This window comes from Megascapheus bottae, chromosome 19 (genome assembly GCF_031878675.1).
Source record: "Megascapheus bottae isolate mThoBot1 chromosome 19, mThoBot2.hap1, whole genome shotgun sequence".
NCBI lineage: Eukaryota > Metazoa > Chordata > Mammalia > Rodentia > Geomyidae > Megascapheus > Megascapheus bottae.
Genome location: NC_143527.1, coordinates 39,804,303 through 39,817,826, shown reverse-complemented (window position 1 = coordinate 39,817,826; position 13,524 = coordinate 39,804,303). Strand labels below are relative to the sequence as shown.

Sequence of the window (13,524 nt, the reverse complement as noted above, 5' to 3'; positions counted from 1 at the left end):
TCACTGATTGTCTCTAGACAGTTGTACATGGGCTGTGTATTTTGTCTGGCCTCCCAAATAGAACACTCTCAGTCCTCCTATTCTGTATACAGCGAACATGTGTTGTGGTCTCAAACAAAAATGAAGCAGTGTGCACTGGGAGGTGACACATTGCCCATTTCATGAATGAATGGACTTTCACCCAAGAAGCCTCATCTGGAGGAATCTCCAGCCTCATTACTGGCATAGTTGAACATTAGAGTATTTCTCTCTTGAGACTTTCCAGATCTCAAGATGACTTTGGGGATGTGTATTTGAACTGGATTGAGCTTAAAGATTTGTTCTAATCCCAGGCTACTTTTGTGAAGTTATAGAAGTATTACATTCAACTTCTCTTCTATGATCCCAAGAGAAAAATAAGTCTCTAAACCAAAACAATCCTTTCTTTCCCAATCCTCACAATTCCTGCCTCCTGGTTTCCTTGCATAATCCTGAACTATAAGAGAGAAGAGACTACTAACCATGTTTCATAGCCCCATTCTGCACAGGGCCTGTTATTGTATCTCCAGAAGAATACAAATAACAGTTTATTACATTGTTCCTTCAGTGGGCCTGGACCATATGCTGGCCACTGCCTCAAGTCCTTAGGAGCATGGATTTTTCCAGAGTGACAGCTCTTTGCAGTAGGTATTCCTTACCTAGCGATAAGGATGCTCAGGCTTAGGGAAGTGACATAAGAAAAGTCACACAGCTAAGATGTGACTTGAGGGCTGTGCCCAGGCACCCTCAGGATACATCTAATTCATTACAGCATGCACATTCCATTCAAGTTACAAGAAACTCGAGAATAAAGTGAAGGGGGTGAAGGGAAGAGGTTGCTCAAAAGGGATTAGCTTGCAATTAGATAAACTCAAATTCTGGTGTGCTACCACAGAGAGGGGTGAATATAGATACCAATACTAAAATACGTATTTTAAAGAGCTAAAGGAAAAGTTATCATCATAAATGACAAACTAGGTACCAGTGGCTCACAACTGTAATCCTAGCGATTCAGGAGACTAAATATGAAACTAACAAAAAGCTGGAGTGGAGGCATGGCTCAAATGGGAGCCATGAGCAAACAAGCTGAATGAGCACTAGGCCCCTGAGTTTAAGCCCCAGCACAGGCAAATATATAGAAATGTGTTGAATAAGACAGATATGTTTAACCTCATAAGACTTTATATGTTATTTCATGTTTCAGTATAGTTTACTGTTTTATGTTACTCTTATCCCAGCACTCAAGAAGCTGAGGCAAGAGGATCTCATGTCCTAAATCAATCTAAACTATATAGTAAGACTATGCCTCAAAACAAACTAACAAAAAATGTTGCCCCATTAATTACAAGAACACTGTAGGGCTGCTGGGGATATAACTCAATAGTAGAGCACACATCCAATATGTACAACACACACACACACACACACACGCGCGCGCGCGCGCGCGCACAACCTAGATTGAGTAGTTACCCAGAGTTGGATCTCCCAAAGCAGCCAATGTGTTCTTCTTAAAATGACTCCACTTGTTTGTTGAATACTGTTTTATTACTAGTATTCATCATTTCCTGAGTTGAAAAAAATGTGAAGTGATAAAATTCTGGTAGGGAATGCCTGGGGTTTCATTCTTTTGTACTACTTCTTTCAGAACATATTTAAGAAAAGGAACTGTAAATTAAAATAGACCAAATTCTAGGGAATTCCTCTGTGACACCCAGGACATTCTATCAGTCTGAAGAATGAGAGAAGGAAAATTAGTTGACCTACCCACCAAAAGGCTTAATATTTTCTCTAGAATAATTAGCTATTAAAAATTGAGAACTTTGGAGATACGTTTTAGAAATGACTAGTAGAATTAGACTAGTAAGACATAGGCTTCTTAACATTATTTGGTCTTTTGCACTAGGTGAGTTTCTCATGATTTTTTGAGCCTACAGATGATTCAGGAATCAAGGATGTGGCATAATGCTAAAGAAATTTGATCCTGATTTTCTTCTACCACTAATTCCAATCTTAGCAAGTCATATAATTTTATGGTTCCCAGCTTTCCCTTATACAAAATAGGAGTGTCTTGTTTGAACTGTTTCATATAAGTACAGTGTCAGTATGAATGTTAGTTGGATATTAAATAACTCAATGTATTTATTATTACAAAGCGGAGAATAGTCTTTGTCAACTCTCTAAGGCATATATGTTGTTCATGCTGAGTCTGTGGAGTACAAATAGGTTTCTTTATCCAACATCTTATAGCATTTTAAGTTGTAATCTTTGTCAGTTATATGAAGAAATATTTGTCAAAGAATGTAATCATATAAAGATTTACTTGAAAGCTAATGCTTTTTAGTGAAAACTTCTGTTTTTCAAAGTCCATCTTTGGGATTATATTCTAATTATAAACTTGCCATGTACTTTTTACCCCCTTTTCTTTTTTTCTTTTTGTCTTGGGCACTCTGGACTTGGGCACTGTTTCTGAGCTCTTCAGCTCAAAGCTATGGTTCTACCCCTTGAGCCACAGTACCACCTCTGTTTTTCTGGTGGTTATTTGGAAATAAAAGTCTCATGGACTGGTGGTGAAATGCTCTCCTAGCATGCACGAAGCACTGGGCTCAATTCCTTGGTACCACATACACAGAAAAAGCTGGAAGTGGTGCTGTGGCTCAAGTGGCAGAGCACTAGCCTCTAGCTAGCCCCTGGGGGGCGGGGGAAGAGAAAGAAAGAGATGCAATTCCTTTATTGTCTAACAGAGAACACAGCCTATGTGCCTGTTCATGATCTACTACAGAATACAGAATACAGAGAAACAAACCAGGGGCGAAGCACATGCCCCATTCATTTTTGCAGCCACTCTGCATTTCCTTCTCTTTTGGCTCTACTTTTGAGTACATATTTACATACATTTTAAAATAGCTTTGAAACAACATATGTCAAGAGATGTCAGGCACAGATGAGTCGCCATAAGTGTGTTCTTGACCAGCTTATAAAATCCAGTTTATACACATAGATCATCTCTGTAAAACATGCAGCAAAACAGTATGTAGTTTAGCCCTTTAGCTTTAAAGATTCCCTTAATCCTAAAGCAAAGGTAAAGGTAATTAATTTCACCAATGTGTATTAGTGTTGTAGTCTCCCTGGGCTATAGTCTCTTGCAGGAAACTAAATAAATATTCAGACTATCAGACCTGGGGCTTTGAAATCAAGCTGCTATGTTTCAAGATCCATATTTTCTCGAAACAGAAGCATTTTCTTATTTATAAATTGCAGTTCTATACTTGAATTTTGACAAATAATTATGAATTACTCAAGATTTTGATTCAGAGTTAAAGATACACACAAAAGTCCCAGAGTTAAGATAAATGTACTTACATAATATATATTATATGTAATTAGTAAAATGCCCAGAGGACTTATGGACTTATGATTTTTAAATGACTGTAGTAGTTTATAGTATGACCTTTGATGAAAGACAGAAGAAAGATGGTCTCTACATGAAAATAAACAATTACAATGCTTTCTTTCATTTTAACAGTGGGACTGATATTAAGTTCACAGACAGGGTTAAGAGTGGGGCCACTGGGGAGCAGATCTGGCTACAAATCAATGAGCCCACTCCAAATGATAAAGGAAAATACATAATGGAGCTCTTTGATGGCAAAACCGGACACCAGAAGGCAGTGGATCTTTCTGGACAAGGTAAGCACAGATATTCTGCAAGTTCAAATTTCCTATAAAAGAACGAGTCTTCAAAAGAGAATGAGAGAAAAAAATTAGTGGGTGCTGGTAGTTCATGCCTTTAATCCTAACCACTCAATCTTGGAGATCGAAATCTCCAAGACTGAGACTGAAATCTTGGAGATTCATGGTTCCACACTAGCCTGAGAAGAAAAGTCTGAAAGATTTTATCAACAATGAACTAGCAAAAGGCTGGGCTGAAGGCATGGCTCAAGGGGTAGAGTGCCAACAGTGTAAGCATACCCAGCAAAAACAAGGCCCTGGGTTCACACTCTAGTAGTAGCAGTAAATCAATACAATTAAAGTGAAAAAACTCAGTATTTTGAAGATATCAAAAAGGCTGTGATGTTGGTAATTTTAAGGAGCTAAGTTCAACAAATTAAGTATCAGAGCCTAACTGATTTTTACTGGAGAATAACAAATAGACAGCATCCCATTTACAAAGCAAAACGATGCTCCCTTGGGTATGAAAAAGCACTTAGATTGTATAAAGCAGCATGAGCAGGATTAAGGAAACTGTCATAAAAATATCAGACTAATTCACGTCAGATTTCTTTTTCCTTTTTTTTTTTTTTGTGGGTCATGGGGGGTGGGCTTGAACTCTGGGCCTGAGTGCTGTCCCTGAGCTCTTCAGCTCAAGGCTGCCGCCCTACCCCTGAGGTGCAGCCCCACTTCCCATTTCCTAGTGATTAATTGGAGATAAAAGTCTCACAGACTTTAGTACCCAGGCTGGCTTTGAACCATCATCCTCAGATCTCAGCCTCCTGAGTAGCTAGGATTACAGGCATGAGCCACCAGCACCCTGCTCTTCTCTCTCTCCTCCTCCCTCCCTCCTTCCCTCCCTCCCCCTCTTCTCTCTCTCTGTGCCCTGTTTTAAATTCAATTTGATCACATGAAAAATAGCATAAATGGCTGCATTCTGCTTGGTCTGTTGGAGCCTAGTATACAGCTGCTAGTCTGGAAGAATGACCTTGAACAGATTGTATCCACATTGACTTTGATACAGCAGCTTTTTTTCAGTCAAGGTGATAGGAGCAAGCATTCTATGGGTGAACAATCAGTAGAAAGGAAGGTAGAGATGGTAAATGTGAACAGAAAGCACAGCTTTAACAGGATGATGCTTACAAAAGAAGGCAAGCTGACACAATCTCTTCTGTGAGAACAGCAATCGTTTATGGTGGTTTCCTTCTGAGCAAAGAGTCCAGTGAACCAGTTGCCTTAGAAGGACTGCCTTGCTAAGGATAGAGGGACAAGTGTCAGCTCTGGAAAGAATAAGAGGCCTCTCTTCCAAAATTAGAAGGAAGTGCAGAGACAACTGCATACAGATGAGAAGAGACGGAAGATGATCAGCCGGGGTCCTTATGGTTACCTGAGTTCTTTTCATCTGCTAAGAGAATGGAGGGTCTATAGAGAAGAAGGTAATGATAATGAAGAAAGTAATGATAGATACATACAAAAGATTTCCAAGGAGCAAACTTCAAAGATGCACAATTATAAAAAGTTGGAAACATTGTCTTTTTTCCCCCTCCTAGTATTAAATTCTTCCTGCTGTTCTTTCCTAAAGAAACGTGCTAGTTTGGATGAAAGTCACGAAGGGAACTGTGGAGTTTTCCCCACATTTCTCTGTATATCCAAGTGCAATGTAAATGTGTCATAACTCTTCTGGGCTTTCAACCTCAAAGAGTAGGTTCATGATTTAGAGAGCAATTTTTTTAGAGAGACAGAAAAAGAGCAACGTTTAAAATCTGCATTGATGCGCGCTCCCTCTCTCTCTCTCTCCCTCCCTCCCTCCCTCCCTCCCTCCCTCCCTCCCTCCCTCTCTCTCTCTCTCTCTCTCTCTCTCTTTCTCTCTCTCTCTCTCTCTCTCTCTCTCTCTCTCTCTCTCTGTCAAATCCTCTCCTCACCACATCCATTTTGCCTGTGAAACATCACCCAGAGCATTGCAGGAGTGGGAGTGATTATTACTAACATTGAACTTGGGCTTTATGGCCTGTGATTAGCCTACTTCAAACACATAACCTGGTAGTCAGTTTCCAATTCGGTTTACCTGACTTTTGAAAACACACAATAGGAAAAGGGAAACAATGTGCAATTAGATAAGTTTTAAACTCTTTTTTTTTTTAAAGTATTTTTGCTGGGCATTGGTGGCTCATGCTTATAATCCTCGCTACTCAGGAAGCTGAGATCTGAGGATTGAGGTTCAAAGCCAACCCTGGAAGAAAGTCCTCATGAGACTCTTACTTCCAAATAACCACTCAAAAACTGGAAGTGGTGCTGTGGTTCAAGTGGTAGAGCATGCATGAGCTTGAGCTCAAAGAGGCTCAAGGACAGCACCCAGGTCCTGAGTTCAAGCCCTACAACTGACCCCCAAAAAAAAGGTATTCTTATTTTCTGACTCATGAAAGTGTATGTAGCTACCATACTCTGAAATCCCTCTTACGCCAATGGCTATGGATTGTGTAATCACTGACTTTGCCACCAGTGTCTTGAGCACACAACCTTCCTTTCAGCCTAAGAGAAAATACAGCCTGGCAATTTGAACCTAAACTTTATACTTACTATTTCCATCCATGAAATGGCTGGAATGGGACTAGTATTATTGTAAGAATTCTCAGATTTGCCGGTCGTGGTGGCTCACGTCTATAATCCTAGCTACTCAGGAGGCTGAGATCTAAGGATTGTGGTTCAAAGACCCTGAGACTCTTATCCCCAATTAATCACCAGAAAATGAGAAGTGGGGCTGTGGCTCAGGGGTAGGGTGGTAGCCTTGTGCTGAAAAGCTCAGGGACAATGCCCAGGCCTCTAAGCCCCATAACCCACCAAAAAAAAAAAAAAAAAGAATTCTCTAAACTTAAGGTAGTGTGATTCTTAAACCACAGAAAGCACAAAAGTGGAGGTGAAAATTTCAAAACAAAGCTGTCCTTTGCCTAAAGTCTTTAATCAAAGGGCTGGCTCTGAAAACACAGGAAGAAAATTTCATTTTAGAACACTTTGGTTCTTGTTGCCTCCCCAGTCTTTTATCTCAGTTCCATGGTAGCATAAGAAATATAGCTTTAGACAAGCTTTGGCACACATTGTGATAACTGTAACTTACTTTGCCTGAAGATTCAGACCAGAAACCCTAACAAAAAGACATTTAAACTGTCTAGCCAGCTAGGAACTTATGGCATCAGGAGTAATTTAATAAGAGAAAGCATTTTTGTTGCTCAGGAAGCTTAATAGACAACTGACTTTTATTTGAAGCAGATCTTTGTTTCTGTTTTATTTCCGAAGCCCTTTGGATGGAGCTGAACACTCATTGCCTTCCCGCTTAAAGAGTTGAAAGTCCCTCACTGAGATGAAAGCTTCTAAGTTGTTTATGTCTTCTACCTAGAAAGAATTTGCTGGTTTTATTGGGTATACTGAGTTATAGAGTGAACACACAGGCAGATTTTTTCCAAGTTGGAAGGTACCAAGGTTTGGACTGATCACAATGGCCTAGCCTAGTTAGTTGTCTTCCCAGTTCTTTATCAGTAAGAACATTGCATTGATCCAAGGATGTTGTGTGCATGTATGAAAAGGTCATAATGAAAAAAAAAAAGACAAAAAGAAAGGTCATAATGAAGCTCATTACAGAAAACTTGCAAGGATGAAAAAAGAAAAATTACAGGTAAGATATTTGTAAGGGATGGGGAGGGGGATGGGCTTGAGAGAGGAAGTAAATGTGATCAAAGTTTATTACACACACACACACACACACACACACACGCAGAAACAGCACAATGACAGTCCTCACATTGTATGATTAATACCTACTCATTTTGAAAAGGAGAAAATGGTTTAATTTTTTTCTTTCTTTTTCTTGAAGCATTTGATGAAGCATTTGCTGAATTCCAGAGGTTAAAGTAAGTTCTGTTATTGCCCATCACCCCTTTAGTGCAATAATGTCCCCGAAGCTGCTGTGCTGCTTGCCTAACTAACTGTTAGCTAGAAAGAATCTTTTGTCTCAGTGAGTGATTGAGGAAAAGCCCCCCTTGCAGCTGTTATGTTGAGCCGCCAAGTGTCTCAGCAGCAGCGAAAGGCAGCCAAGGTCAGCTAGTTGGAAGTAACTCTAAAACAAAACTCTTCTTTGTGTGTCTGTTTGTCTCTCTCATCCACAGACAAGCTGCTATTGCCGAGAAAAGTAAGTAAAGCCACCTTCATTCACATTCGGATGCAAGTCCAATGTAAAATTTTGTTTTGCTGTTCTAACTACAAATGGAGGAGTGTGAAGGGGGGAGGGGCTTTATTTCCTTTTTTTTTCTTTTTGAAATCATAAGTGGTGTACATATGTTTTCATTTTAGTCTTTCAAGAATGTCTTTGGGACAGGTCTCAGGTTATAGGATCCACATGTCACCCAACTCCTTCAGCTGCTACCCAGACAGCCTGAGAAAAGTTCTTCCTTGAAAATCACACACTAGGTTGTTAGTGACTTGTAGACACAGTGTGTCAGATAAAAGAATATTCCTGAAAGAACAGAAACATTGTGAGTTTGAGCCTGGCACAGTAGCTCACGCCTGTAGTCCTAGCTACTCAGGAGGCTGAGATCTGAGGATTGAGTTTCAAAGCCAGTCCAGGCACTGAAGACTGTGAAACTCTTATCTCCAATTAATCACTAGAAATTCAGAAGTGGTACTTGGCTCGAGGGGTAGGGCCATACCCTTGAGCTGAACAGGGACAGCACTCAGGCCCAGAGTTCAAGCTCCAAAAAAAAAAAAAAAAACAGAAGATGAAAAGAAAAAAATAAATAAATAAAAGAAACATTGTCAGTCTGACATCAAGTAGGCAGTCATGTAACTTGTTCTCAACAAGCACTGTGTGTTTTCCTTAGAGTACCCTGAGACTTGAGAGCTGCTGAAGGGTTCATGGACCTGGAATGTTTCACACGCAAGTGGATTGGGAGGGCACACCAACCTGGCCAGTGTGCAGGCTCAGAAACAGAGTCTGCGGCACATCTGTCAGCTTTGTCTCATGCAGGCATACCTTCAGAACTCCCAGTGTCCTGAAGGACCTCTGGTGTCTCTTATGAATACACTGTTCTCACTGGGCCTCTTCAGAGTAGGGGACGGAATTGAAAAATGATCAAGAGTTACAATTGTCAAAGTGATCCTGAGCTTAAATGAGAATGAGGATGAGGGGAGAAGAGGGGGAGGGGAAATGATCCTCCTCTGCCCCAATGGCTCCAGGTCCTCCAAACTCAGAATTTGAACCCTTCTCTGTATTGGCCTCCACCACTTCCCTTTCCTTTCCTGGCCAGGCCCTGCATTCATTTGACACATTTGGGTATGGAAGCATGACGACAGATGGTCAGAGCAGAAAGGGCTTCCTTTCTTGTCTGCTGGGGGAGATATGCCCCCCCCATGGGCACACTGAGCAAAGCCCACTCCCACCAGCAGTTTCCTGCCTCTCCTAGTGTTTGAACACCTCTGTGAACAAAAAGCTGACCCTCTATGTCATATACTCATTAGAACTAGAGGAGACCTGAGATTTCATACTTTTATGAGTCACAGAACACTTACTTCAAACAAGATCTTCCCCAGGGTCCCAATCTACAAAGCAGGTAACTCTGAGCAATTTACTACTCTTAAAAGTTGAAATGAAGCCCCAGCTCTTATCCCTGATTCCCCCTCCCTGCTGCCTCTCAGGCTACCCAGGAGAAGCCCACAGATATTATGGTGCAGGTTTGCAAGTGTAATGCCCATAGGTCTGAAGACAACTCCAACCCTGCACATCCTATAACCCGGAGACTATAGCCTACCCAGCAAATGACTGTTCTGATATCACACAGCAAGTCATATGGGGAACCAGGTATGGGCCAGATCTATAAGTGGTGTAATGGAGCCCACAGGAGAATGAAATAGTCTTACTCAAAGCTTTAAACCAGATTCTGTGGAGAAGGGAATTGTATAAATGAGCATCAAAAGTCACAAGGTAATTGAAGTAGGCCTAAAAATGCAAGGCTGGTGGCCACTGTTAATGGTAAAGAGGAAGTCATGTGCAGAGTACCCCAGAAAGCACCTTCCCCAGAAACTTGGGCAGCTGTACCTAGAGCACATAGCTTGACTGAGGAAGTAATCCAGGATTTCAGCACCCATCCTGTTTCTTATCTGCTCATCTGGAAGCCTTTATACACAGTCAAAGCCATGACTGCACAGAACTGCCAAGAACTAGTAAGAGAGGGGGGGAAAAAAGCTCTCCAGGAAAGGATTTATCTGCATAAGCCTCCAGAACACCCAGTGTACAGCCTTCCTGTTATGCAACCAATATTTGCCATAGGGAAACCCAGAAAGAGGCCACACCCAGCTTGGAAGCGATCCATTGAGATTTATTCTGCTACCATCAGCTTAACCCCTCTCAGCTGCAGCAAGGACAGGGCTGAATATAGCTATGAACATTGTAGAGCGGGCTTTCACATGACTGTGCAATCCCAAGGCAGTAAGTTAAGTACAGCTACAGATCCTGCACACATACACAATATATGGGCAACAAAGGATTAAAATCCAGACTAGCCAGGTCATTTTTTATTTGGCATATTGAAAGTGGCATGAAACGACTGTCAGGAGATGAACATCTACACTGGGAAATTCACACCTTGAGATGGTCTTGTGAGCATGCTTGCTGATCCTCACCATTGCAGTGATTAACTAGGAATGTTTGTACCTGCAGATCGCGCCCGGGTGTTGGGCGGGCTGCCTGATGTGGTCACCATTCAGGAAGGCAAGGTGAGTAGGGAATATTCCTGTCCAGCTTCCACACTCTGGAACAAGTCCCAGCACCTGATAAGACACCCCACCAGCCATCTTATTCCATGACTTCCTTACCAATGACAGGGTTACAAACCCAATCAGAGTTGGGTGGCTCACACCTGCAATCCGAGTACTCAGGAGGCTGAGAACTGAGGATCTGGATTCCAAGCCAGTCTGGACAGGAAAGTCTGAGACTCTTATATTCCAATTAGCAACCAAAATGCCAGAAGTAGAGCTGTGGCTCACATGGTAGAGTGCCAGCCTTTGATAAAGAAGTCAAGTGAGAACACAAGGCACTGAGTGCAAACTTCAGGACCTCCAGTCCTAAAGAAAAAAATGCCAACTCATGATGGAATGAAAACAGATATTTTAATATACCTGACTACTCCCACAAAGGAGGTAATAAGTGATACTCCTTTGTCTTGTATGTCTCATTATTTCCTTTTGACTTCTGAAAGTTAGTAAGATGAAAATACAAAAAGAATAGAATTTACCATGTGACATAAACTTAATATCATTAACAATTAGGGAAGTGAAAAGCCACAGTAAAATATCATGTCGCAGCTACCAGAATTGTTATATAAAAGAATCAAACACAATAAAAGGCTACAAAAACAAATCCTAGAAAAAATATGGAGAAATGAGGGCTAGGGGTATAGCTCTGTGGTACAGTATTTCCTTAGCATGTACAAGGCCCTGGGTTTATTTCCAAAGTGGAGGGAATGGAGAAACTGAATCACTCGTACATGGTTGGTGGAAATGTAAACCAAAATTATATACCCTCTTAGAAAAATAATTTGGAAATTTCTGGAGGAAAATATGAATCAACCATTTGCAACCCAGTAATTACACAACCAGGCATTTATCCCAGAGAAATGAAAATTTATGTTAACATAAAATGTGAACATGTTTATAGCAACTTTATTTACAACAGCCCCAAACTTGAATCATTGAAGCAAGTATGTCTCTAAGGAAGGACATGTACCAACCATACATGTTCATACTACTCAGCAATAAAAAGGACCCGACTATGGGTATAATAAACAACGTGGGGAGATCTGTATGGAACCTGAGAGGAAAAGGCACTTTGGAGTTACATACTAAAGATTCTATTGGTATAGCTTTTGGAAATGAATAAATTTTAAAAATGGAAAACTGATCAGTGGTTGCCAGGAATTAGGAGCAAAGTGACACAGAAAAAAAGGCCAAAACCCAGCTTGGAAATCTCTATAAGATCAATGGATTGTATCTGTGTCCATGTGCTGGTTATGATGTTGAATGACTATTTTGTAAAATTGTGACCTTTGGGAAAAGGTAAATAAGAGATACACAGGGTCACTATGACTTGTGAGACAAAGTAAATACAGAGCCTAATTATAAATATTTCTAGAATCAGTGAACTGCAGCACAGACAGGATTCTTTTATTTCATATATATTTGGCGGAGCCTAAGTGCAACTGTACAAATTGGATGGGGTTCTAGGAGCCAAGTAAAATGTAGAGGATGAAAATTAGTTACATTATCTGGAGCAGCTGTTCCCATTCTACTGCTGGGCTCTGGCACAAATGAGATGCAAAGTGAACAGGTGGACTGCCCATGAGGAGACTTCTTCACTGAGGCAGCCCAGAGACCACACTGTACCAAAGCATCTCTGTAATGTTAACAAAGAAGGCCTGCAAATAGAATTGCTGTGTGTGTTTGGATGACAGGCATTCTTCATACCCAAAGCCCTGGCCCTAAGAAATCTCCTCACTTATGACTTCAAACTGTACCTCACATAGGTACATACAAGGAACAACCTTAAGCCTAGATCAGGGAGGTTTATGTTTACTTTCTGAAAAGGTCACATCACCAGCCAACCAGCAAGACTAGTGAAGTCAGATTATTGTGTCTGATTTCGGTTTCTCCTTCTGTAAATTGTCTTGCAGGCCCTCAATCTCACATGCAATGTGTGGGGCGACCCTACCCCAGAGGTCTCCTGGCTGAAAAACGAGAAGCCACTGGTCTCAGATGAGCACTGCAGCCTCAGGTTCGAGTCTGGGAAGACAGCATTCTTCACGATTTCAGGAGTGAGCACCGCTGACTCCGGCAAGTACGGACTGGTGGTGAAAAATAAGTATGGCTCTGAGACCAGTGACTTCACTGTCAGTGTGTTCATCCCGGAGGAGGAGGCCAGGAAAGCCCCAGCTGAGCCCCAGAAAGGCAACAAGAAGTCTAAGTAAATGAAGACTGGAAGAGTGTGAGGAGCACCAGGCTGAGCCACCAATACCACCTGACCTGCTCCGTGTGAATGGTTGGGGCTGAAAATAAGGATGTTGTGGTTGAATTCGCCTTCCTATTTTGTGCTGGCTTGAAAGAAAACATCTAATCTTTTATTCATATTTTTTAAAGCACCAGCTAGTAAGGCGTTAATAGTTGTCCTTTATCTACAATGTATGTGTTGAGAAAAATATCATTAGCAGGAACATTAGGAAATGATTGCAAGGAAAAGAGCCAAATCATGTTGGAGATAGATATGCCAGAGAGCAGAGGAATGTGCTGTGGGACAGAGTTTGGACTGAATGGTTTTTTTTTCCTAGCAAGTTCTCCAGGCTGGTGGATACAGTTGTGTATCCTCCTAAATGAAGATAGCTGTGATGGTCATAAGTGTGGGGTGCTTTGACAACAGTGATACGCATGTTTCTTGGCAGCCTTGTGATCTGGTGCTGGCCTCTTCAATATGAATAAACAGTCTTCCACACATCCTTTCCCTGCCCCTGGTGGTTCTCTCCTTCTCATTGCCTTGCTGTGAGCAGTCACAGCTGTTCCTTGCTTGCCACTGCTGAAGCATGACTTCCGATATACAGCTTTTGGGTTAAGACAGTATACCAAGGACAGAATTCAAGACAGCTTTGAGGTCCAGAGGTCTGAAATCCCTCGATTTTTTTTTTACATAACTAAGCCAATCGGTTAGTTAAGATATCTAACGTCAGTGAAGTGTGATAAGATGGCAGGTTAAGAACAAAGGGCACTGAA

At 41.4% G+C, this 13,524-nt stretch overlaps 1 protein-coding gene across 1 annotated transcript in view; it reads left to right on the top strand.

Annotated features, from left to right (window-relative positions):
- The window catches only part of Myom1 (myomesin 1), a 125,352-nt gene extending 112,110 nt beyond the window's left edge, over positions 1-13,242 (top strand). The window contains exons 34-38 of the mRNA XM_090353387.1: positions 3,542-3,705; positions 7,592-7,628; positions 7,884-7,906; positions 10,430-10,485; positions 12,438-13,242. Coding sequence (XP_090209513.1) covers positions 3,542-3,705; positions 7,592-7,628; positions 7,884-7,906; positions 10,430-10,485; positions 12,438-12,731 — 574 coding nt within the window. The 3' untranslated portion in view covers positions 12,732-13,242. The remainder of the gene's footprint in view (positions 1-3,541; positions 3,706-7,591; positions 7,629-7,883; positions 7,907-10,429; positions 10,486-12,437) is intronic.
- Positions 13,243-13,524: the final 282 nt, after the last annotated feature.